At 43.8% G+C, this 24,943-nt stretch overlaps 4 protein-coding genes across 4 annotated transcripts; 2 read left to right on the top strand and 2 right to left on the bottom strand.

The window, feature by feature from the left end:
* Nucleotides 1-290: 290 nt before the first annotated feature.
* Nucleotides 291-5,325, top strand: hsf1 (heat shock transcription factor 1). Its single transcript, XM_077591146.1, has 13 exons — nucleotides 291-697; nucleotides 960-1,068; nucleotides 1,142-1,278; nucleotides 1,339-1,463; nucleotides 2,372-2,447; nucleotides 2,525-2,586; nucleotides 2,661-2,834; nucleotides 3,540-3,679; nucleotides 3,754-3,817; nucleotides 3,944-4,049; nucleotides 4,682-4,735; nucleotides 4,838-4,886; nucleotides 4,966-5,325. The coding sequence occupies exons 1-13, from the start codon at nucleotides 572-574 to the stop codon at nucleotides 5,097-5,099; spliced, it is 1,356 nt and encodes a 451-aa protein (XP_077447272.1). The 5' UTR covers nucleotides 291-571; the 3' UTR covers nucleotides 5,100-5,325.
* On the bottom strand, nucleotides 5,082-11,277 carry LOC144067474 (uncharacterized). Its single transcript, XM_077591284.1, has 19 exons — nucleotides 11,267-11,277; nucleotides 10,999-11,063; nucleotides 10,875-10,934; nucleotides 10,396-10,422; nucleotides 10,157-10,195; nucleotides 9,416-9,454; nucleotides 9,192-9,242; nucleotides 8,888-9,118; nucleotides 8,781-8,837; nucleotides 7,793-7,900; nucleotides 7,682-7,714; nucleotides 7,248-7,271; nucleotides 7,151-7,189; nucleotides 6,931-7,071; nucleotides 6,381-6,437; nucleotides 6,274-6,321; nucleotides 6,161-6,196; nucleotides 5,942-5,977; nucleotides 5,082-5,867 (listed from the first exon to the last, which is right to left on the bottom strand). Exons 1-19 carry the CDS (start codon nucleotides 11,275-11,277, stop codon nucleotides 5,677-5,679), a joined length of 1,293 nt encoding a protein of 430 aa, XP_077447410.1. The 3' UTR covers nucleotides 5,082-5,676.
* A 1,472-nt stretch (nucleotides 11,278-12,749) lies between these two features.
* Nucleotides 12,750-16,274, bottom strand: LOC144067399 (uncharacterized). Its single transcript, XM_077591147.1, has 14 exons — nucleotides 16,257-16,274; nucleotides 16,040-16,201; nucleotides 15,224-15,285; nucleotides 15,023-15,055; nucleotides 14,909-14,944; nucleotides 14,792-14,827; nucleotides 14,699-14,728; nucleotides 14,576-14,617; nucleotides 14,469-14,492; nucleotides 14,258-14,302; nucleotides 13,582-14,184; nucleotides 13,152-13,508; nucleotides 13,044-13,087; nucleotides 12,750-12,936 (listed from the first exon to the last, which is right to left on the bottom strand). Exons 2-14 carry the CDS (start codon nucleotides 16,048-16,050, stop codon nucleotides 12,931-12,933), a joined length of 1,329 nt encoding a protein of 442 aa, XP_077447273.1. The 5' UTR covers nucleotides 16,051-16,201; nucleotides 16,257-16,274; the 3' UTR covers nucleotides 12,750-12,930.
* A 2,075-nt stretch (nucleotides 16,275-18,349) lies between these two features.
* LOC144067131 (peptidyl-prolyl cis-trans isomerase FKBP3-like) lies at nucleotides 18,350-24,911 on the top strand. The gene is made up of 6 exons (XM_077590644.1): nucleotides 18,350-18,491; nucleotides 23,041-23,166; nucleotides 23,359-23,458; nucleotides 24,297-24,368; nucleotides 24,603-24,673; nucleotides 24,778-24,911. Exons 2-4 carry the CDS (start codon nucleotides 23,074-23,076, stop codon nucleotides 24,326-24,328), a joined length of 225 nt encoding a protein of 74 aa, XP_077446770.1. The 5' UTR covers nucleotides 18,350-18,491; nucleotides 23,041-23,073; the 3' UTR covers nucleotides 24,329-24,368; nucleotides 24,603-24,673; nucleotides 24,778-24,911.
* The last annotated feature ends 32 nt before the right edge of the window (nucleotides 24,912-24,943 follow it).

The raw sequence follows: 24,943 nt of genomic DNA on the forward strand, positions 1-24,943 counted from the left end.
GACCGCAAAAGCAGGCCGCTCCCCCTCGCGCACTATTTTTTTCCCAAAATAAAAACATCGAGGTATTTATGAACATAATATAAATTGTGTATAATGAAGGAATAGATAACTCGGCTTTTTGCTTAGCTTTTGTGAAAAGCATAAATCTGTTAAAAATAAAAACATCGAGGTATTTATGAACATAATAGTAGTATAAAATTGTGTATAATGATTTTGTGAAAAGCATAAATCTGTTCTAGAATTGCAAACTGCGACATGGGTTGACATTTTATATTTATTATATGTTTACTACTGGTTTTCATTCCCGTATATGTGAATTTGATTGTCAAAATTTGTATTATATGCTTGGAAGTCTGTGGCGGAAGAGAAGTACATTGGAAAGTGATGTCATCAACACGCGACGATTTAGTTGCTGCGCATTTGCTTGTTCGGAATTTTCCACCACATTTGCCCGACCACTCTTTAAGGTTTTTTTTCGGGTGCACTCGGTGGGGGGCTTCGTATTAAAACTTTTTGGGAGACGGCGAAAAGCCAGGAACATTTTGGCGGTGGTGCGCCGTTTCTTGGACGGATGGCATATCAGAGAAGTTCGCTGGAAGGCTCGCTGCTGGCGGCCAGCAACGTCCCGGCCTTCCTAACCAAGCTGTGGACTTTGGTGGAAGACCCCGACACGGACGCGCTCATCTGCTGGAGCCCGGTACGAGCGACAATTTATTCGCAGTTCGAATTTCGCCCACTCGAGGCCGAGTCACACTGGAACAGATTAGCCGCTAACTACGGGGGCTATATACTTCTATATTGCAAAGCTGTTTCGTGCTCAGCTTTAGTCCGAAAACGTTAGAAATAATGTCACTTTCAATTGACGAGTGCCATTTTCCATTAGCTCACTAACTCCATGTTTACATTCTTTGGCCCTTTTCTAAACCTGATTTTTTTCCCTTGTTTTGTTGATCCGTCAGAGCGGAAACAGTTTCCATGTCTACGATCAGGGGCGTTTCTCCAAAGAGGTCCTCCCCAAATTTTTCAAGCACAACAACATGGCCAGCTTCATCCGACAGCTCAACATGTGTAAGTAGCGACCACGGCGCCCCAAGTCCGCGCTTCGTCGCCTCTGAATCCCTCGGCTTGTCCCCCCTCCTAGACGGCTTCCGTAAGGTGGTCCATATGGAGCAGGGCGGCTTGCTGAAACCCGAGAAAGACGACACCGAGTTCCAACACCCCTTCTTTGTCCGAGGCCAGGAGCGCATGCTGGAGAACATCAAGCGCAAAGTCACCAACGTGTGTATGCGGGTACGCGCCCCGTCAACGCCAGCCGGGTAACACCCGTTCCTCTTTTAGGTGTCTTCGGCGCGTCAGGACGAAGGCCAGATCTCCTCGCAGGGGGTCGGCAAGCTTCTCGACGACGTGCAGGCCATGAAGGGGAAACAGGAGAACATGGACTCCAAAATCAACGCCATGAAAAAGTACCGTATTTTCACGACTATACGGCGCATCGTATTTTTAGCCGCAGTGTCAATAACGAGTGCTATTTCAGTATTTTACACACACAAAGGACGCACCGTTTTTATAGACGCAGCCAGGCATGGCAAAACATACACCAGCTTAAACATACACGCTACACCCACACGCTAAAAACACGTTTTTAAAAAGGCAACGGAAGCAATACTGAGTTCGGTTGTACTTTATGTAGCCATTTTACAACTTACTCACGTCATCATCACCCACAAATCCATCACAGTCCTCATTTTCTGTGTCCGAATTGAACAATTGTCCAAATAAGTCATCGAAAACTCTGAGTTTTATACGTTCGTTCAGGCGGCCACAATCCATTCGCAAATAGTAGCTAGCTAGTAGCTAGCGTAACTATTCCAACGCTGCTTTCCATGCTTTGTAAAGCTGTGTTGATGTCGATGTATACAGGCCACAATCCATTCGCAAATAGTAGCTAGCAAGTAGCTAGCGTAACTTTTCCAACGCTGCTTTGCATGCATCGTAAAGCTGTGTTGATGTCGATGTATACAGGCCACAATCCATTGGGTGTATTGACAAAAGAACTACATATCCCAGCAGTCACTGCGCAGTACTTTTTCTACGGGGAAAATAGTAGAGTCAGTCGGGGGCTGCTTGCCGTAGTTGTGAGAGCTGTAGAGGATGGTGTACCCTATCCACTGATTTATTTTATTTTATCGGGATAACAATTTTAGTATTGGTCCATATATAAAGCGCACTGGATTATAAGGCGCCCTGTCTATTAGTTGGAGAAAATGGAAGACTTTTATGTGCGCCTTATAGTCGTGAAAATACGGTATGATGTTTTGTTTTGTTTTAATCGTAAAGGAACTCAAAAAGCATCTTTTTGTGTTGTTTTCAGCGAGAACGAGGCTTTGTGGAGACAGGTGGTATATCTGAGACAAAAACACGCTCAACAGCAGAAAATGGTCAACAAGGTGAAAACACTCCCGTTTGCGTCACCACGTCGGCGTTCTTTGGAAGATCATGCCCGACCGAGTTTGTCCCCCTGCAGTTGATCCAGTTCCTGGTGTCGCTGGTCCAGTCCAACCGGATCATGGGAGTCAAGAGAAAACTGCGAGTCTACGTCCGCCGTACCTTCTGTGTCGCCCCCGCCGTGGTCTGACTTTGTCTTTTATGCCCGCCCGCAGCCCCCTGATGCTCAATGACGCCGGCTCCGCCCACTCCCTGCCCAAGTACGCTCGGCCCTTCTCCGTGCAGGCCGCGCCGTCCCTCCTCCCGGCGGAATCTTCCGGACCGGTCATCTCCGACGTGACGGAGCTGAGCTCCGCCGAAGAGGCTTTTGGCGATTGGATGGAGGCGGGGTAAGCGGGAAGCAAACCCATTTGACAGCTGCTGATTACACTATTAGACGAAAATAACTAGAAGAAGTGCGCCGTTTTTGGAGCGATGCTAACGCTAATTTACCTTATTTCAATGAGTAATCAATTATTTGGTTAGTAGAGCACTTTTTTTCTTTTCACAATTTAATATTAGTAATAAATAATGAACCTGTCGAGTTTTTCGGGCATGTTTTCAGTAAAAAAGAAGCTAAAATTAATGAGTAATATTTTTTCAATACGTAAAACACATTTCGTTAAATAAAGATTCTGAGTATGAAACAAAATCTCAGGCAAAATCATGTTAATGTTTTTTTTTGAAAGTGCTGCTTGTTGACTGTTAGAAATTAATTACTCGTCTATATATTTGAATAAAAATGTATCCGTTTTTGTTTAAACCAAGAATGTAGCACCAATGATTAAAAAGAAGAAGAAGACAAACTAAACTCAATGAACAAAATGCATTTTCTGGAACACTTGACATATTTGAGCTATTCCATTTGCAACAACTTTTCTGGCAACTAGATGAGGTCATAAGGCATCATTAGGCTACACGATGACAAATTCAAACTTTATTCAAACGGACATTTACAATCTCCACATTTCGATTGATTCGCAAAGGAAAGCTTTTCTTTCATCGGCAAGCGCCACCGTCCAAGCCGAATCGTCCCCTCTTTCTCCCCTTTGAAGGAAAGCGAGCGGCGTCAAGGAGGAGGAGCCGCCGTCGACGCCCGAGCCGCTTCCGTCCGTAGACACGCCCCTTTCGCCCACCACCTTCATCAACTCCATCCTGCAGGACGAAGACACCGCCGAGGCCGTCGCGATAACAGGTGAGTCGGTGGGGCTCGTCGCCGTGGCTTCAAACCAAGAACCCTGTCCTCCTCCTCCTCCTCCTCTCCTTCAGCGGCCAGGCCACGCCTCCCCGCCGATATGGCGCCGACCTGTCAGACGCTGGCGTGTATCGACAAGTAAGTGGACATAATGTGGTGGAATCATGAAAGCGTTAAAAAAAAAATCCCGAATACGGGATGAATAAAGTTATCTAATCTAATCTAATCTAATAAAACACTTACTAAGCGAATTGTGCTTTTCAGGTCCGAACTGTCTGATCACATTGAAACAATTGATAACAATCTGGAGAACCTGCAGAACATCCTGAGCAACCAAACCTTCACTTTTGACACATCACCCCTTATGGAGGTACGTGCTTGTTTTTGTTTGTTTATTTGTTTTTAAAATTGTCACTTTGCGGCGTTCCACGGTCATTTATTGGGAAAGTGCGTCCTGACAGAGCCATGTTTTTTCTCGTTCTATACAAAGTCGCCTTGAATTTTTATGCCGCATAGATGGCTGAATTTGTAGGAAACAGCTACCGTATTTACTCGATATGAGCCGCTTTCATAGATGTCAAAATACATTTTGTTTAGCGTTTTTTATCTGTTTATCTTGTCTCGATTTTGAAATAAATGACCGTATCGGCCACATTGTCTTGCGTCGTGACGTCATGACGTCAAGGCGTCGTAACGTTATGTCGTCATGACGTCATAACGTCATGGTGTCATGACGTCATAACGTCATAACGTTATGGCATCATAACGTCATGGCGTCGTAACGTTATGGCGTCGTAACGTCATGGCGTCATAACGTTATGGCGTCATAATGTTATGGCGTCATAACATTATGGAGTTGTCAACTTGTAGTTTTGTGCATGTCGAGTTTTTATGCGCATATAAGCCGTACCCTCGATTCAGTCATCATTTTTTTGTCCGACAAAAGCGGCTTATATGCGAGTAAATACGGTAGTAAATTAGTTCAACACTCGGTGTGTTTAGCTCTTCAACCCGACGCTTCCTCTGGGTGACTTTGACGTCAGCGCTTTGGACACGGTGAGTAAAACCGAGGCGGTCTCTTGTCGTCATTTCATTCCTTATTACTTGACGTCCTGAAGATGGATGATGATGTCGCTCTGTTGTTGTTTTTTTCTCTAGCTTCTTAGCGACAACTTCCCCAAAGGAGCCGAGGAAAGCCACGACGCCGGTAAGAGCGCCCCGAATGAAATATTTAGAAGAGAGCGATAAGCATTTTTTATTTTGGTGGTGCTGTGTGATTGGTCCAGACAAGCAGCTTGTGCAGTACGCACCCGCCCATCATTCCGAAGGGGGCGGGCCCGATTTGCCGTCGCTTTTGGAGCCGGAGGCGGAGCTTTTCCCCACCCTTGACCTTGGTAACGACTTGAACTCCGACCTATGATTGAGGGCTACTGTTACCGTGACGATCCTCAAGGTCAGAGGTCGTAATTGCAACTATGCAGACCAGCCGCCGCCCCTTTTAAATTGTTTTTTTTTTTTGGTGCAATTTTTCATCTTTACTGAGAAGAGAATATTTTTGGAAACATTTATCTTATATTTATTGTTAGCAACCGGCGCAGGTTGTCAACAAGCTCTACGTTACGCCACATTAAACATGTTTGTGCGCACTTCCTGCGTCATGTCATGTGACTTGTCGCATGCTCGCTAGCGCCTTAGCAGCTAAATACTTTGGAAGAAAAAAAATCCACAAATTCAGCCTCTTTCACGGGAAGATTAATAAGAAGAATTTGTATTTGGACCCGACTTGTGAAATTGCTCTATAAAAGATACCAAAACGTTTTTAATTAAGTCGAGCAGACATGGATTATACAAATAAAGAACCGGCGTCCATCTTCAGTATTTCCGACCAGAAAGGCCAGCCGGTGGGCGGGGCCTAGAGGCGACCGAAGAAGCGCGCTCATCGCTCGGCGCATCGGAATCGGCCGCGGGCGAAGCGCACTCCGGGCCGGCGCGGCGAGTCAGCAGGTGTCGTCGGCGTCGCCATACTCTGCAGCTGTCGGGGGGAAAAACGTGACGCCGTCATCGCGCTGGCAGACCAGGAGAAAGGACGGACGGATGGACGGACGAGTGAGCGTCCTGACCTTCAGGACCTTGACCCCGTGTCCCGTACTCTTCAGTGAACCCGCCTGCAGAGGACAGGTAAGGCCGGCAGCGCACCGACCACAAACATCATCATCACCGGGACGCCCCCAATGGCCACAAAATGGATGTCATGATACTCACCGGCCTCGGGGGGCTCTCGGGACGCCGGCCCGCCGCCTAAAACCACAAGACGCGTGACGTCAGAATCGTGCCCGCGAGTGAATGCTAATCTGGGTTTTTTTTGAGTAGTCAAAATGAAATGCTACAAAAAAAAACTTTTGCGCAGTCGCCGTACCAAAACCAAGTCTACAAATCACAGACGGTAGAATCAAGTAACAGGAAGTAATAATTCAAACTCACTTGAGTTCAGGGATGTTCCGGTTGCTTCTGAAAAAACTTACACACACACACATGCAAACCGGTGTGCTTTGTGGATGGGAAGATGGCATTGGAACCCGGGTACGGCGACTTACGTGAGTCCGTGGCCGCGGTGACGGCCTTGGCGTGCCACGTTAGCGTAGCTGCGGCGAAAGGGGACCGCGATTAAAAGCGCCACTGGCGATTGCCGCGTGCTACTTACCCGTCGACGGCGCCATGTCGTCTCCCGCCGGCTGTCCGAGCGTCACGGATGACGACACTGCAAGTTAAGTCAACGCAAAAAAGCGGCGGTTACAGCTCCGACATGTTTGATTTAAAAAAAAAAATCAAATACAATTGAAACGTAGCTTGAAACAATTAAAAATCACTATAATTTAGCATTTGGTTTAAATAGGTCATTCCGCCCCTGTGACGTCAGTACTATTTGGAATTTTTGATTGAAATGAAGTGGTATCGGCGGACCAGTGGTGGAGTGTTTAGTGCGTCTGCCTCGTGGGTTCGATCCCAGTCTTTGCTGCCTTGTGTGGGTTTTCTATGGGTACTCTGGTTTCCTTCCACACCGCCATAAACATGCATAGTAGGCTTGTTGAACACGAAATTGCCCTTAGGTGGAAGTTTTAGTGTGAATAGTTGTTCGTTTCAGTGTGGTCTGTGATTGGCTGGCCATCAATTCAGGGTGTCCCCTACCTATAGTCGGCTGGGATAGGCTCCAGCACCCCCCACGACCCTTGTGCGGATAGACGGACGCTCACCCGTGGCGAAGACGTCCTGATGGGTCGTCTCCGGGGCCAAAGTGGAAAGATCCGCGGGGGTCGCCGTCAAACCGTTCCTCTCGGTCCCGGGAACGGTCGCCGGGAGATCGCCGGCGTCCAAAGAAGGCCGTCCGGCTGTCACTGCGACCAGAGGAAAAGATTAGAAAACGGTGCTGTGGCTTTTGTTTGTTTTGAAGGCCAAAAGAATCAAAATGTCCACCTCCATTTTTGTCCACAAACTGCGTTTGTCGGCCGTTTCCTGTCCAAAATGGGATCAGCATTGCTTATCTTTTATTCCAATTTTTAAAAAACGCTACCATTTTCTTGAGACCAGTCTCTGCCTGAAAATAAAACAAATATGATTTTGCTCATTAAATTGGAAAGTAAATGTCACGTTTTAATGACCCTAGTTTCCTTATAATTATACGAAAACTACTATACAAGTGAACTACCGTATTGGCCCGAATATAAGATGGTGTTTTTTTGCATTGAAAGAAGACTGGAATTGTTTGTTGTCTTACATTCGGGGTCTAGTCACGCTATATGAGTTTGCACTTTAGTTTACATATTTGAATGTTCAGATATTAAGATGAGATACAGTTTTTGCATGATTTGAATGAGGCAAAATAACATGCTTACGAATATATAATCATTTGTTTCATTTGTACTGTAATTATTTTCTGTATAAACATTGAATTTACACAATTTATGTATAGTAATATGTTAAATTGCAATGTTAGTATTTCATTACCTGCTTGTTGGGATAACGGCAACGAGGAAGGTGCTGAAGGAAAATGGACACGCGATTATTAGGACAATAACGTTGTTGTAATATTTTTTTTGAACTTGCAGTTATGAGTACATGAATCCTGGCTGTCGATTTCTGGGGCGGCGGAGGTAGGCGGCAGCTCAGAAGCGGCTTCTTCATCCACATGACCAAGGACGTCGGGCTCCGTCAAACTTTCTTCACCTGCATATCAAAACAAATCGTATTCGTAGAGAGAAATGAGTGTTAAAATACAAAAGTGGCCTCAGTTAATGTAGAATACAGTATTTGTTGCTGTTTGAGAAATGCGGTGCTTCTACCACAAGAGGGCACCTACGAGCAATAGTTTTGCTTTTGTGCGACACGCCTACGTCATAACTGCTCGCCGTGCGTTTTTGCTAGTCGCACCGAAAGACAAAAGTTTGTGCCGTACAAGAACAGGGCTTTAAGGAGTGAGTACCTAACATTTTCGGGTTTTTTTGTCTCATTCTACCATAAAAAAATATTTTGACGCGGGTTTTATTGTCATACTTTTCATTATTGTGCGTTTTCAGCTTTTGACGACCATATTCTGCCTTCGTTTAATATTACTACTAAGTTCTACTGCACGTGTTTTTAAAGTAGCAGACTATATTTTGGACAAAAATCCATACAGAAATGTTACAAAGTCTTCATAACGAATTTATATTGTAGACTTTTTCACTCTACCAGCTTTCTAGCCATAGATTTTCTATGTTTTTTAAATGCCGTATAACCACGACGTCATTCAGTCTAGCTAGCATAAATACCTCAATATCAAAATTACTGGAAAAAATGCATAGATGTGTCATAAACGTCTTAGATTCTTTTGGTTGAAATAGCTATGACATTGTAAAAACAGACAGATTTAAGTACCAAATTTATTTATTCACGTAAAATTACATTAGTGTAGTTATTTTCATTTTTCACCCTACACTCAATTTCAAAGCACCGTTTAGGATTTTTTTCTAAGTTCTACCTGTATGCATAAAAAACAGCTGGGAGGGTATTTTGTCAGACCACCGGGTGGCAAATAACGGCTGGTGGGTCGCAGAAATGGTCTTACCTAGTTGTAACGGGAAGCGATGCTCCAGCGTCTCTTCGGTTCCTTGCGAACAGGGAGCTGTCAGTCACGTAACACCCCGCCTACACCGTCACCTTGTGCGGACTCACCTGTATATTCTACCTGAGAAGCTCCGCCCTCCAATGACATATGCCCGCCTGGTAAAAACAAGGCGTGACTCACCCCGGTCGCTTCTCCTCGTCCCGCCGTTCCCTGGGCTCCGCCCCTCCCGTTCATCTGCTTCTGTTCTTCTGCTGAAGCGTAACGCTCGTTAAAATCCAGGGGGGTTGCTCCACCCCCTCCTCGTCGATTATGTTCACCGTTTGAATGAGAGTCATAATCTGCACACAAACAAATGAAAAAAATAAGCGGTTGTCATTCCATAAATGCTTAGCGAGGACTAACTTGGTTTACCTGCCGAAGTGTCCGCCGTTCCTCTGGACGGTCCTGCGGCGCCCCGGTCACCTGAACAGTCGTGGTTCTCATCAGTCAAATAAAAACACCCAACCCGTGCAACTTTTTTTTTTTTACATCCGACAGCCAAAAGATTGATTTATTAATTTACGAAACCTTTTAACCGGAGACCAGTCTAGTACTAAATATATGATTCCTTCTTTTTTTTCTAGGTCTTAACTCACCGCTGACGTCGTGAGCAGACGGGGCATCCGGTCCGCCACCTGTTGGGTAAGGCAAAAAAACAATTACAGTGGTACCTCTACATACAAGCACCCCTTCATACGATACGAATCGCCGGGCACCACGGAGAAATCATGACACAGGATTTAATCGAGCTCCAGGAGAGTGAACATTTGTTGCGGGAACTCGGTAGCGAGGAGGAGGTGGAAGAGGGGCACCGCCTGGCTAATAAGGATATCAAAGACATGCTAGCGATTTTTTTTTTCCAATCCAATATCCTGTTTTGGGTGTTTTTTCAGAGGGTTGGAAGGAATTAATTTGTTTTCAATTCATTTCGATGGGAAACGTCCGCTCGAGTTACGAAAAGCTCAACTTACGATCTCAGTCTCGGAACGGATTACGATCGTATGTCGAGGTACCACTATATTACACGATTGCTTGTTACTATTATTCGTTTCTAAAAAGAAGTAGTGGGACTCTTTTTTTGCCTTGTGGTTGGATTTAAAAGTATGATGTACCAAAAACACGTGGACCACTGGATGGGATCCGATCCTGCGACAAAATCCGATACCGTCTGATACTCCCAAAATAGTTGCATTGTGTGCTGATACGGATACTGAACACTGGGTCAGAACATGAAATTGTGCTCTGCTAGCGTCCACTCAACTGTGGCGGAGTGGAACGGCCCAACTTTTCCCACCGGAAATACTGTCGGGGGAGGGGCGGGCGGCCAGCGGACTTACCTGTTGAGCCCGCCGTGCTCTGGTGGGCGCCCGGGGGTCCTGCTGGAGAGGAGAAGAGATGAGGGTGGGTCAACCGCGCTCATGTTTCCTCCTCTTAATTAAAAAGTGGACAATGCTTGACTTTCATTCCCGTCTTTCGCCTGAATTTCTTGCGGGATTTCCGTCTCTCCAAAATAAGAGTGACTTTGGAATTTGACTTTCTGTAAAGTGGAAAGGTTACGCGGCGGACCCCGTCTCACCCGCTTTCTTGGCAGACTCGTCGTCATCTGAAAGGAAAACAACATACCGGTTTGGGGCTTTGGCGTCAACACGCGCTCGTTTGTACGTTGTCTGAGATCTTTTGACAACGTTGTCGCGCTGTAGCTAATCAATGCTAATCAATGGGAGTATGCATGCAGAAGAATGTAATGGAAAAACAAATGTTTAAAGCCGCACTAAAGGTAATGTCGGCGCCACAATGATCAACGCAACGCTCCTATTGATGTATTCAGGACTGAGCTCTCTCAACAGGGGTTCCCATTATTTTACCTCACAGTTTAGTGGAGAGTCATATGCACCTATCAAAAGAGCCACATATGGCTCCCGAGCCATAGGTTCCCTACCCCTGTCTTAGAGGATCGAGCTCAAATCAGAAGTCGAGTTTGTTTCCGTTCCGGTCAAGTGAGGAGCGAGCGGACACTGCCTGGTTTTTTTCCCAAAAGTCACCCTTGCGGCTTACCTTCGTTCTCCTCCGACAGGTCGTTCTCCGCCTCCTCGGTGAGGTCTCCCTCCTCGGCTTCTACAAAAAGGGGGGAGTCTCAGATCCAGACGGTCACGTCAAATGGACTCTTCCTCAAGCTCACCCTCCACCGGAGCCGTCCGTGCCGCCGTTACCAGGACGGTCAGCAAGGACATCAGGATCAAGTTTCTGCGGAACGTGAGTCCATCATTTCATACGTTTGCGTGCGGTCGCCGGCCCGTCGCACGAGCCCGATCCATATCAATCGTCACGCGGTAGATAGTTAGCATTTCCGTCAACTGCGTCCATCGTAACTCACGACACACCCGCCAGTTAGTTACCAAGTGCACGTGAACCGATCATTGCCGTTATTTGGGCCGGAGTCTACTCACCGAGGCGACATGATGCTTGTCTGAACAAAAGGTCCGTTTCGGTATTTATACGCAGGGGGCGGGGTTACGCCGCCGTGTGGGTGCGCGGGTATAAAAGTCCCACGATCACAAGTTTTTACACTTTAATTCAATGACAGCATTTTGTCAGTGTATTCAAATATAAATGATCGAGACTTGAATACAGTGGTACCTCGAGATACGAGCTTAAGCCGTTCCGGAACTGAGCTCGTATGACGAGATTCTCGTAACTCCAGCGGACGTTTTCCATTGAAATGAATGGAAAACAAATTAATTCGTTCCAGCCCTCTGAAAAAACACCCAAAACAGGATTTTGGATTGGAAAAAATGTTTTATTTCTTCTAATTCGCCATCTATTAACAAAGTAACACAAAACTAGTGTAAAAATGTATCATCTGAAAATATTGAAATCCCAGATTCGGACCTTCCTGTGTGGAGTTTGCATGGTGCGTTGGTTTTCTTCGGGTTCTCTGGTTTTCTCCCACATCCTAAAAACATGTATGGTAGGCTGGTTAAACACGCTAAATTGCGCCTAGCTATAAGTGTCATTGGTTGTCTGACTTCTTGTGCCTTGTAAACATAGGTGGCTGGGATAGGCCCCAGCACCCCCTGCGACCCTTGTGAGGATAAGCACTAGGGAAAATGAAATGAAATGAGGACTAGGGATTGCGACTCAGTGAAATCCAATCTATTGGATTTTGTAAAGTACCCCTTGAGGTTATAGTGGAATTATTATTGGGAGTCGTTTGGTGGCCAACATTTAAATTGTTTTAAAGCACCTTTGAACATGAATTTAAATTAATCTTCAGCATTTTCCCAGTGACACACGTAAAGATGCCGCGGGGGAACAACGTGAGCAATCTTTGGGATCGGCGTTTGGCCTGAGTACACTTGGACAGCGGCGCATTGAAGCCGGGGATGCTGGGAAAAATGGCGGTGTGTCTTTCTTTCAATCACGTCAAGACCACCGGCCTCTTTGGGGAGAAACCTCATCTGATTCATCTGGGTTCCTTTCCCGCGCAAATCACTAGAGTGTGGCCGGCCCCCACCCCGCCCCAACCTACCGCCTTGCAACCCGAATCCACCACAGTCCAGCACCTGCAATTTACTTCAGATCCTCAATGAGACTTGGCCGGGTCGCCAAAAATGTCACAATAGGAGCCGTTGTTCCATCCGGCTCCATTTCGGGAAAGGAGACAGACGCCGACCGAGAATGGGATCAGGGTCGGGAAAACAGTATTTGGGTAAGAGAAGGTTTTGAGGTTTCCCAGATCAAGATTGGATGTCAAAAACGGGGGGATCTGAAGACTGTTTCAAATCCATTGTACAAAAGTACACTTTGTGCCTGCAGAATACTTGAGATTATCTCAATTCAGATCTGTGATCGGCAGACCGATTATTGGGTTTCCTTGGCAAGGTTTTCCTTTCGGCGGATTTCCCCGGCGAACAAAAGAAAAATGAGACGTGACCGTTAAGACTTTATTAGTACACAGCCAATATTGCTGGATGCCATCGACTAGGAGCGCTACACCACGAACGTACTATGTACAGGTGAATCCAACAGACGGGAACGAAGCGACTGGCGCTGGACAAAGACTCGGAGAAAGCAGCGATCCAACGGCAAATGTATCGAAGCGGTCTCACGCTCACTTCTGCAAAATATCAAAGACACTCGTCAGATTGTGCGCTCTAAGACGTGCAGGTCGATCCGAGTAAGTCGGAGCCTGAAGCTCTACGCCAAGTCAAATGTGAAGATTACCCGAGGGTTGGAGGTGATGGAGTCCGATTGCTGGGCGACAGGAGCTGTGAACAAAAATTCTGACAATTAGTTTGAGTTGAAACTTCACTTGTCTGATTGGTCAGTCACCTTCAGTGGAGTCAAAGATTTGAGCGCTCTCTTCAGGATCCGGAACGTTTTGCTCCTCCACCATCACGTCGCCCGTGAAGGCATCTCCGCCGAGCTCGACGGCCTCCACGCCGACACTTGCGTCCGGTCCTTTATCGTCCTCGACGGACTTTTCGTCGACCTCTGTGATCTCGGCCCCTTTCATCAAGTCGGGTCCGTCGAAGAAATCCGCCTCGGGGATCTGCTCCCCTTCCCGTAAATCCTCTTCGTCGAGGACCTCGGGCCCCAGCTGGCCTCCCGGGGGTAAGTCAAAGACGGCGTCGGAGTCGGGATCGCTGCTCGGTTTCTCGTTGCCGTCCGTCGCCTCTGAACTGGACTCTGATGACAGAAGTAACGCAATCTTGTCTCGGCGGCATTCGGGCTATTCATTTGCTAGCCAATGACTGCTGACCGTTAGCCGGTTCCGGAGATTGAGGCAATTCCACGGAAGCAGGCAATTCCGAGGACTCCGCAATATCGGCGGGATCAATAAACTCTTGCGTTATCGCTGCTTCCAGCAATACCCCGATGTCTGGTGTTTCAATAGACTCTGCTGCCTCGACAGTTGCTAACGATTCGCTAGAATCTGCCGATTCCACAGACTCTACTGATTCCACATTGGCCAACGGATCGATAGAATCTGCCGACTCCACGGACTCCGGCGTCTCCGTAGAATCTGGCGACTCTACATTGTTAGAATCAGGCAATTCTGCAGACTCTGCCGATTCTGCGGGCGCTAATGATTCGCCGGAATCGGGCGATTCTACAGACTCTGACGATTCTGCGGGCACCAATGATTCGCCGGAATCGGGCGATTCTACAGACTCTGACGATTCAGTAGACTCTGACGATTCTGCGGGCGCCAATGATTCGCCGGAATCGGGCGATTCTGCAGACTCTGCCGATTCTGCGGGCGCCAAGGATTCGCCGGAATCGGGCGATTCCACAGACTCCGCTGTTTCCGCCGACTCCGTTGATTCTGTTGATTTTATGGAATCTGGCAAATCTGGAGACTCTACACGTGAGGGAAATCGAAACATTTCTCCGCTGTCTGCTGGTGGATTTTCTGTCTTGGAGGTCAAAAGTACCTTGACTTTCTTTGAGAGAGTCGTCGGGGTCTTCCGGTGCGCCGTCTGCAGAGATACGGTGGGTTATCATTGTCGTCGTACCCACTGCAGACAAACTCACATGCGGGAAGTGAAAAATGTCTCGATTTCTTTCAAACCGAAAGTTGCCCAACCGTTCTTCACGTGATCTAAAATGTATTCAAGCCTGGATTTTTCCACAACTGACCGCTACCTGAATCCGCTGAGTCGGAAGCACCTGAGGACGTGAACGGGAGGGACACTTTGACAAGTCACGCCAAACAAACCAGTCGGTACTCTACGGTTTTTGAAGAATCCAACCTTCTCCTTCCACTTTGTCCGGTTCCTCATTGTTTGCTGGCGCTGACGACACAAAAAAAATAAAGGCCGACTCAGGCCAAGGATGCGGTTAGACGGCGAGCGACCGATCGATTCGCTGACTACCTGGCGATCTTTCTCGGGAGTCGTCGACACCTGCGGACACGAACGTTACGGTGAGCGCCGGAGAACGCAAAGAACGTCACGGCGACGGTTCACCTGGGGGTTGGGATGTGTCGGGAGACTCGGCAGGAACTGAGGGAGAAATATTTGTTGATTTATTAGCTTGCTACGTTGCGTTTCTTTGCATGTTTTTAAAAGTGTGTCCTTGTTTACCCGCTAGTGATGTCACCGCTTGCATTGATATTTTTCCTACAAAAAAACCCAGCAAATTGAAGATTTTATTGTGGAAATTACATTTCTGTGTTCTTAGAGCTAAAACAAAATTACCATCCAGATGCGCGAGCAGAGCCACACTTCTTTCTACAACAAAAACACAAAAGTGATTCTTTTACATTTGGAATTCTCTCAAAATGATCCGCAGCTAACAATGTTTCAACTGAACACTTGACATTTTAGCAAAGTTGTTACGAGGGTCTTCAATTACATCGAATATGCCGTTTAAGGCTAATAATGTTAAATCTTTCTCACCAGGAAGTGGAGCAGCCACCGCAACTGTGACCAGACCAATGAGAGCCAACAGGGATAAACGCCTAAAACGCATAGAATCAACAACATTAAAACACGCGGGAGTGTGTACGCGCGCACCCAGATGTTAAAGAATGTAAGTGTAACACCCACACACACACAAAAAATGTTGTAACACGCTAACAGACGCAACATTTTATACACGTAAACACAAAAGGAAGAAACCGGTAACCCACATAATACAGTATTTGTTTGCCAAATGGACTCAAAGTGCACGCAAGTATTTTTTGCACTATAAGTATACACCATGAAGAGTAAATAATTAATAGTAATATATATAAGTTACATTTTTGGGTGGGCATTTTTTTTTGTTTTATCAGAAACCAAAAACAAACATAGGTGAAAGGAACAATAGTAAAATGGAGAACAACTGGTTAAGTAGGAATCTATGAAAATAACGTTTTTTCAGATGACTATAGTCTAAATAACAACTACGGTGAGAGAAATAAAAACATATATAAGTCACAATTGAGTATTTGTCGCAGGCCAAGCTAAATTATGAAAAAGAGCAGCTAATAGTTCGGAAAATACGGTACGTTGTCCTTTTTTTTTTTAGTTTTACAGAAGTTCAAACGCGTTTTAGAATTTTCAATTATTTGTAAAAAGCTTCTTCTTTCCCACTAACAACTGGTCGAGTCGCCCTCGAGTGGGGAAAATAAATATTGGTAGTTAGACAACAATTCCGCAAAGCTTTTTTTTGGTGCGCGACTAAACTAAAGTCAAGCGATGAACCCTCGCGACGTGATGCGTTGGACTCACCGCGTCCACATTTTTGTCCAAGCGTCAGATTCCCCCGGTTGCGGCGGACCAATTTGTGGCGTTATTGAGATGCCTACGGCTTTTATGGAGCACCTTAGCCCCGCCTCCTTCCTCCCAAGAGGTTCACCTGCGCGCCAGCCAGACGACAAAGCCGGATTGGATCTGCCCGGAATTGAATCAAGCGAAAATGAGACTGCTAAAAGTATGAGATGCATACCCGCCAATCAAAACGTAGGCCAGAGGGTGACGGAGTCATCCCAAAGCCGAATAACGAGATAGTAAGCCGCATTCCACGACCCTGAAGAACCAGATGTGCAACTAAGTGGATCTTGACGTCGATGCTCTGAAATCAGGGGTTTTATATTTCCTTCCTTGTCGGCGCAGAAGTTTCGGAAAATGAAGACGTTACAATTCCAAGAAGGAAGGAAAGAGTTAACTTGGGATGGATGAGCTCCCGATTGCTACACTTTTGCATTAGTTGGGTGAAAAAATGACTTTTTTTAAATCAACGGGTTTCACAAAAAAGCTGAAAGTTAAAGTTAATGAGCCAAAGTCACCAAATCTAATCTCGTACCTGCCAATCATGAAAAATCGTCAAAAATAGGCAGATGAAGTGGCTTGGGCATCACTTCGAGTTGACTTTTCGTATTTTTGGGGGGGTATATTTTTTAATTCTACAAGGCTGACAGAACTACTGATGGCCCTTTTAATTTGAGTCAAAAATTCCAACTAAAAATGTCGTTCAAGGGGAAAATTGATCATTATTTGACCTATTGACCCTAGTTATTTTTGGCATCCAAATTAGAATAACATAGAAGAAACTACAGTGGATTCGAGATGTTTTAGGACACATCTCAGTCAGTGTTATTGTTTTTTAAATCAACTTTATGACATGGAATTCATGTACAGTGGTGCCTCGAGATACGAGCTTAATGCGTTCCGGGACTGAGCTCGTATGTCCATTTTCTCGTAACTCAAAGGAACGTTTCCCATAGAAATGAACTCAAAACAAATTAATTCGTTCCAACCCTCTAAAAAAAACACCAAAAACAGCATATTGGATTGGAAAAAACATTTTTATTTGTTCTAATTCGCCATCTATCAACAAAGTAAGAAATAACTAGTGGTTTAATAGTAATAAAATGCGTTTAATAGTACTAAAATTAGACGGATTTCGCGGAGGGGAGAGAGAGAGAGATAATTTTTGCATGGCAACGCGCTCGTAACATAACATAAACAAATTTAAACGAACTTGGATTACGATGCAGACACACTCAAAAATAAGTTGAATCGAACCTAACACTAAAATTAATTCTAATTTTGATACCTTTCTTCTCCCGGGTTGGCTCTATTGGCCCCGCCTCCACCCTGACTTTCACATGCAACCTATCGAGGGTTGTTTGCTTTTGTATTCCCTTCAAAATATTCCGAAAATGATGCACTCAAATGTCCTTACAATAGCATACCTGTCAACCTCTGCCGATAACTGCCCTTATAAATGATTATGATTCCCCTTACAAACCCCCCAGAAAACCTTACAAACACCGTACGACGAGTCGTACGGTGTTTGTAAGGTTTTTGGGGGGTTTGTAAGGGGAATCATAATCATTTATAAGGGCAGTTATCGGCAGAGGTTGACAGGTATGCAATAGGATAACGCACGACCACTTGCCAAGGAGAAGTAGTATACTCCTCTCGTATTATCAAACAAGCTCCGCCATTCTGCACTGACTAACGGGGGGGAAAAACACTGAAAATGTTGGCTAATTTTGCGCCCAGGATGGAAAACCCCACCCCAACCAACACACACATCACATCATCTATTCCATGATTCCATCTGGATGATTCATATTATCTTGCTGCTATCTCTGAACAAATGCTAACGCTAATAGATCCACTCATACAAAGTAGGATGGAATGGATTCATCAGGGGAGAAATATTTTTGGGTCAAAAGATAGATAAGTACAATTTTTTTGTGGAGATTTTATTCATGAAATGGGAAACGTCGCGCGGGTTGCTAGTCGCCCTCATTCACGCCCGGGTGCGAGAGAGCCCGGACTTCTTTTTGGACGCCCGACTTCTAGTGAGTTTGCTTCGGGGACGAAGAGGGACGAGATTGGCGCCATCGACACGGTTTTGACGCTTGGCTTTATCAACGGCGAGGACGTTGGAGGCGGGGCCACGAGGGCCGGCGTCTGGGGTTCCGGTCGGATGGGGGCTGAGCTTTTTCTTCTTTCCGCTAGCGGGGTTCTCCTCATCTGGGGGGACAAAATAGAATGGACATATTTTGGCGGTTAGATTTGCTCTAACGCATTTCAAAATGGCTACTTTGCAGAGTGATTGACATCAAAGATGGCGGCTGACCTTCTTCCGCTCGGTCCTTTGGCGGATCTAAAACGTCCACGAAGAATAACAACGTCAGTGAAAACGATCCCAATCGGAGGACAAAAGGTGAGTGAACTACCAATGACACGTACCCACGACGACTGTTACCCGATTGGCTGTTTGCGCTACAGGGAAAACAAATGGGAGAAAATTTCATGACCTCACATCACCATGTTTTAAGTAGATATTATTTATAAATATGTGGTTTTCGAAGGTGTAGCATCATCTTAGGTTTGTTTTAGACTACGGGTGTCAAAGTGGCGGCCCGGGGGCCGAATTTGGCCCGCCGCATCATTTTGTGCGGCCCAAGAAAGTAAATGATGAGTGCCGATTTTCTGTTTTAGAATCAAATTCAAATGAATGTTATAGATGTATATTATATTTCCTGATTTTTCCCCTTTTTTAAATCAATAGCATTTTTTTTTAAATCCAATGTTTTTTTTTTCATTTTGTGTTTTTAGTCCAAAAGGCATTTTGCAAAATCTAAAAATAAATCTACAAAATTATTTTCTGTTATCCACATAATTCCAACATACTTCAAAAATATTTAGTTTCCTTTTGAATTGAAAAACAAATGATTAATCCCCTAAAATGTCAAATAAATGTTTTAGATTTTTTTTTTTAAATGAATATTTAGGCCTCTCGACCCAGTTCTTTTAATCCGATTTAAAAATAATAATAATCAAAATATTATATCTAAAATGGACTGGCCCACATTAAATCGAGTTGACGTTAATGCGGCCCTGCGAACCCCCTTGTTTTAGACCCCCCGTTTGCCCAACCACGCCCCCTAGTGGTCCTACCCTTGGTGTGTCCTGAGTGAATATTACAATTAGACAAAACAGAAAAAACAAACCCTTATTATACTCTATGATAATGACTCAGAATCCCTTACTCTACAACCGTTTCCTTTTATGTGATATTTTTCAAAATAAATCTTTTATCTTTAGTTTACATATTAGCTATTCCATGTCAAGTATTTCGCCCATCCCTTACTCATATGCGACACCATCTTTTTTTTCGGCGTGAGCGTTTCTATCATAATCATTTTGTCATTTGATTTAGTTGGATTTTTGTCCCTTTTGAAAGTCAATAACAACAGAATAAATAGACAGACTTTTTGTAGCGTACGAATTGATCGAATCATTTGAAATTGGATCTCAGATTTCCAACATCTCCCAACCTTGATTTCAAATACCCTCTGTCATATTTTCCATCAGCAAATATATCATAATATATCTTACCTGTTGAAACTTCATCAGATGTAGAATCTGAATGGAAAGGAGAGCGTTAAAGCGTCGAAGAGCGTCGGCTTTGGATTTTGACCGAGCACCAGTGGACTCACCGTCGGCGTTGACGTCTCCGTGCACCAGCACGACCGTCGCGCTCAACGAGAGCAGTAGTAACTTTCTGAAAGTCAGACTGGCCTCGTCAAGCTCGTCGTCGGTCGGAAAGCAGCAGAAATCATTTTGGAAACAGCCTCGCATCTTTAAGCGCCATACTTCGATTTCTGTCCCTTTCCGGTCTTTTTTTTGCTATGAAATAATACCGTACTAACCTAAAAATAATAGTAATCGGCAAAATGACACAGCTTTTAACAATAAAATTGGAGTTGAAGTGTCTAATTAATCGAACTGATGTGTAAACATAGTAGATCAGATTAAACTAACCTCCATATCTTAATGAAAATACTAAAGAAAGTGACTTTAAAATGATAGCAAAGTAGAATATTGACATAGCATTGGCCCCGCCCACTCAAAAGTCTAATGTCAAACCCAGAATGAGCTGCAGAATTGTACACTCTGCTAACTTGGTATCCATAGGCGTGCTATTTTCTTGTTGTCATGTCGTTTTGTCAACATCTTTTAGAAAATTAGACATGAGCATCAATTCTGGTTGTGACATCACAACCAGAATTGAGGAAAAAGTGGCTCTTTTGGGTGGAATAACTGGCACCAATTGAGCAATAAATTAGTTATCAACATGGAAAATTATATTTATAGTCTGTTTTTTTTGTTTTTGTTTTTTTAAATGTTTTTTTTAATGTTTTTTGTGGTGGTGAGAACCTACCTGGTGAGCATGCTGAGGTCGGCGATGTCCGTGTCTCCGCTCTCCGATCAGGAACGCTCTGACTTGCGCTTTTCTACCTGGCCCGTTTATATATCTCCCCAAATGTCACTCTGTGCGTGCGAGAGAGTACGGGGGTGTCGGGTTCCCCCGTCAAGAACATTGAATTTATTTACGCAACCGTGGTTTTTTTTCATGGTAGTCAGAGGTCAGTTTTTTTTAATTGCGGGGGATTCTCCGACATTATTAGCCACGTACCAAAAACCTATTAGCATGTTAGCTTCATTGAAAACAAACTTGTGGTCCATTGAATTGGGCCCACGTCAAAATATTAGCATTAAATGCTCAGGATTTTTTTATTTGATGGTGTCTTAGTGGAATGTGCAAACAATCATTTTCAACTTGGATGAGATAAAACATTAAAATAAAAATATTTGACGACTACATTGCTATTTAAGGTTAAAGAAGAGATGACGTGCGACTTTAGACAAGAACGGTTACCTTTATGTCGGAAAAAATGAAACGACGTCGCGGTATCTGACTTTTTACGGGTTGGTACCCCCCCGCCCACCTCCAACCCCGACCCCCCCGCACACGCTAAGGCAGGGGTAGGGAACCTATGGCTCGGGAGCCACATGTGGCTCTTTTGATGGTTGCATATGGCTCTGAGCTAAAATATGGAAAGCGGTGGTGAGAGAGCCGAGTCCTGAATGCACCAATAGGAACGCCACATCGGCACTGTGGCATTGACTTTTTTTTTTAAATTAGAGTCTTCTGCATCTATTCTCTCATTGATACTCATTGATATTCATTGATTAGCAACAGCGTAACAATGTTGTCAAAAGAATTCAAATACTTTTTGTACTTTAAAAGTGGTAAAATGACTAAAAAATTGGCACATTTTGATGTATTTTGACTTTTAAATTGTGAGTATGGCTCTTAGGGAATAACATTTGAAAATAGGAATTGTTTATGGCTCTCTCTTTGAAAAAGGTTCCCGAGCCCTTGCGCTAAGGTGTCCTGCCGAACTTTAGCCAGGTTGTCTGTGTGCAACAAGCGCAAAGTTTGTCTAAATTGTTTCTCCGGAATCCCCCTCGCGTTAAAGGTCATTTGGCCAGGTCGCGGCTTGGATTACAATCCGCACTTGTCCGCAAGAACAATCAGAGCAGAACCAGTTGGAACCCGAACCGTCCCATAACGGGAGCCGGGAGTCCGCGTTTGTCGCCGTCTGAGACTCGCCATTCGTTTGTGCTTTTTGCGTACGTGATGTCCACTGGAAAAAAGTGCGATGTGGTCCAATATTCCAACTGGTTCCCAATTTTGTCCTTTTGTTGATTGCTTTTGTCTTTCAGTGGGACTTTTGCGGCGGGGAAGGGGGGGGGGGGGGGTCTTGATATTTCAGTGTCAAAGGGGCTTCTGTCTGAAAACGTTTTGGAGTGGAAATTGAGTCTGAAAGTACGTTCGACCAATTGTCAAACCGATTTTTTTTTAAACAGTCAACTTCAAGATTTATGACTTGGATTTTTATATATTTTTAGTGTTTATTTTTTCTTTCTTTCTTTGGCCCTAAATACTCTGTGGGTATCACAGCCTGAGCTCTTTTAGCTTTTAATTTGTTGCTTCTGGTCATTCGAATTAGCATATTAGGGAAATATTTAGTAGTTGTGTAAGAGTAGGGTTCGGTGAAAAATATTAAATTACAAATACTTGATTAAAAGTAAAAGGATTCGATGAAAAGAAAACTGAAGTATTGATTAACAGCTTAAATGTCTGATTTTTTTTAATTAATGGTCTATTTTTATTCTAAATAAAACAACATCTATATGAACTGTTATTATACTAGACGACAACCTATATTTTTAAGCCAACCAAATAGACAAAATCAAAATTCCGGCCAGAAAAAAACACCCGTCCATAGAGCATGAGTGCCCTCTAGTGGATTATACATATTTCCTAACAATGAAATTAAACATTTTTAAAGCCTGGTGAAATGATAACCAAGCTTTTGTGGGCTCATGTGACTGTAGTTTTATGTCTGATTATAGAATAGATTTCTAGGATAATTGTTGCAACGTATCCTTGATTAAAACCACATTTTGCAGGCAAATCAATTTGAGAAATGCAAGTCGTGACCTGGATTTGAACCCAGCACCCCAGAGCTATGAGGCCAATACACTAACCACTTGCGCCACAGAGCCATATTTGTTCCACCAAAAAAATACTATGTATAGTAAGGCTTTTTGCTTTAATTATTTTTTTTAAATAGACCAAGTATAGTAAGGCTTTTTTTAATGAATATTTATTTGTTGAAAAAATGACCATGAAGTCTTTTTTTTTTAAGAGACCATATATTTAGTAAAACTTTTTTCCATTAATAAAAGACCATCTATTGTATAGTAAGGTTTCTTTTCTTAAAAATATGACCAATACTAGTTAGGCATTTAAAAAAAAGGAAAAAACACATTGAGCCACCAGAGGGCGTTATCTTTTTTTCCTTACTGCTATAAACTTCCTGTCTGTTCTCTTTCATTGGCATGGCTGACGTCAGAGTTCAAACGGTCTATAAAATGGCGGACGAGGCATGGAGCGGGAGTGGACTCCACCGCAGCTCAGAAGTCACCTTTTACCGAAGAAATACCTGATAAAGACCTTCCAGGACAACGCAGCACATTCGGTACGTTGCCGTTTGGGATTCCGAAGCCCCAATTCTCACTTTTAGAGTGTTTTAATGACGCGAACACGCTTCGTGGCGTCGTGTAGCCCTACGTGGATGCAGACAGCAAAATGTTTGCAAACAAATTTGGCTACATTGCGTTACCTATAACTCTTTATGTTTAAAAAGAAATCATTCCTTTGTGTGTTTCAGTTCCTCAACGACCATAGACTGGTGGTGAACATCAAGAATGTGGCCAAAACGTCGAAAAATGGGCAGCTTGTCGATGCCGTAATGAGTTGTTGTCAGCAAAGTGAGTCATTTTTAAATACTAGTTTATATTTTCTCTATTCCTGCAATAATTAAATATCAGCGTTCAGTATTCAAGGCTTCGCTCAATTGGCTTGTTTTTCCCCATTCTCAAATTTTGAATAAAAACGCCAACTGTTCTGATGTTGATTTTTAATAGCAAGAACCTGTGTGGATAGCTCGCACCCACACAAATGCCACCGTGTAAGGAATAATCCCTCGATTATCGCAAATTCACTCTTTCGCGATTTTTTTTCCTGCTATTTATTTAAAAAAAAGAAAAGAAAAACTTCAGTGCTGAGTCCTAGTAGCAATCGGCACTGAATTAAAAAACTAAAAAAAAATTAAATAGGAAGTGACCCTACTGCGCGATTTTATTTAAAAATATATATATTAATATGGCCGTGTCTGGTCATGGACCATTTTTAGTTTTAAATGTGATTTTGACGACAAAAGCTAAGTGAGACATTCAGTCAACGATAGTGCACGTGTCATTTTTTTTTTTACTCCAGTTTAAACATGTTAAAATAACCATTATTCCTTGGTGTATGAAGAGAAAAACAGAAGCAATGATTGACTTTTTGGCATTTATTTTAATGAAATGATTGACTGAAAAACTCATCCAGGATGAAATAACATGGGAACCAAATGTGGGTCTTTTGTGCATCAAAATGGTTAAATAAGCAATTACCTCATCACGCTGTGGTGTTTTGTAATGTTTAAAGCCGCCAAAATTGATAAGACCAAAGAAATCAAGGCAGGAACTGTTTCAGGTCATTTTATTTATTATTTTCATGCAATGTGTACTAAAAGTACTCATTTTGTACTTCACTTCTCTTCAGGGTCCACCCAAATCAACGCCAAAGAAAGGTGACATTGGAGGATGGCAGTTTTTAACACCAACATCCCCTCAGGTACTCTTCTTTATAGAGCAAGGGTCCCCAACTCTGGTACTTGATGGCCTCAGTCCAGTATGTTTTCCATATCTCCCACCACATCAGCTTGAGCATTTGATTTCGGTGTGTTGGAGGACATGGAAAATAGACTGAATAGGGGCCCTTGAGGACCATTTTTGAGTCTCTACACCCCTGCAGTGGCCAATAAGCAAACCATGTCTTATATTTCCTCTTGTGCCTTTAATGTTGCAGTGGGATGAAGACCTGCTGGCTGAGCAAAGGAGAGATGGCCTTCCTCATGATGTTGCTAAAGTCTTAACTTGGTAATTATGGTCAAATTTTGATTTATCTAGTCCCCAGTGTAGATTTTTTTTTTAATTTTGTACTTAATCTATTGTACCTTAACCCCTTTTTTGTTTTTTTCCAGAATTCCACCCAAGGGGGAGAAGATTCTTCGTCCATTGAAAAATGGGTGAAGGCACCACTGAATTTTTTAAAATGCTGGAAAGCCCCCCAAAACCTATCTTTAAATTGTGGAAAAATAAAATTTCTAAGTGTGAATATATATGTTTTCTTCATTTGCCTAGCAACAA

The sequence above is a fragment of the Stigmatopora argus genome, chromosome 21 (assembly GCF_051989625.1).
Source record: "Stigmatopora argus isolate UIUO_Sarg chromosome 21, RoL_Sarg_1.0, whole genome shotgun sequence".
NCBI classification, from domain to species: Eukaryota; Metazoa; Chordata; class Actinopteri; order Syngnathiformes; family Syngnathidae; genus Stigmatopora; species Stigmatopora argus.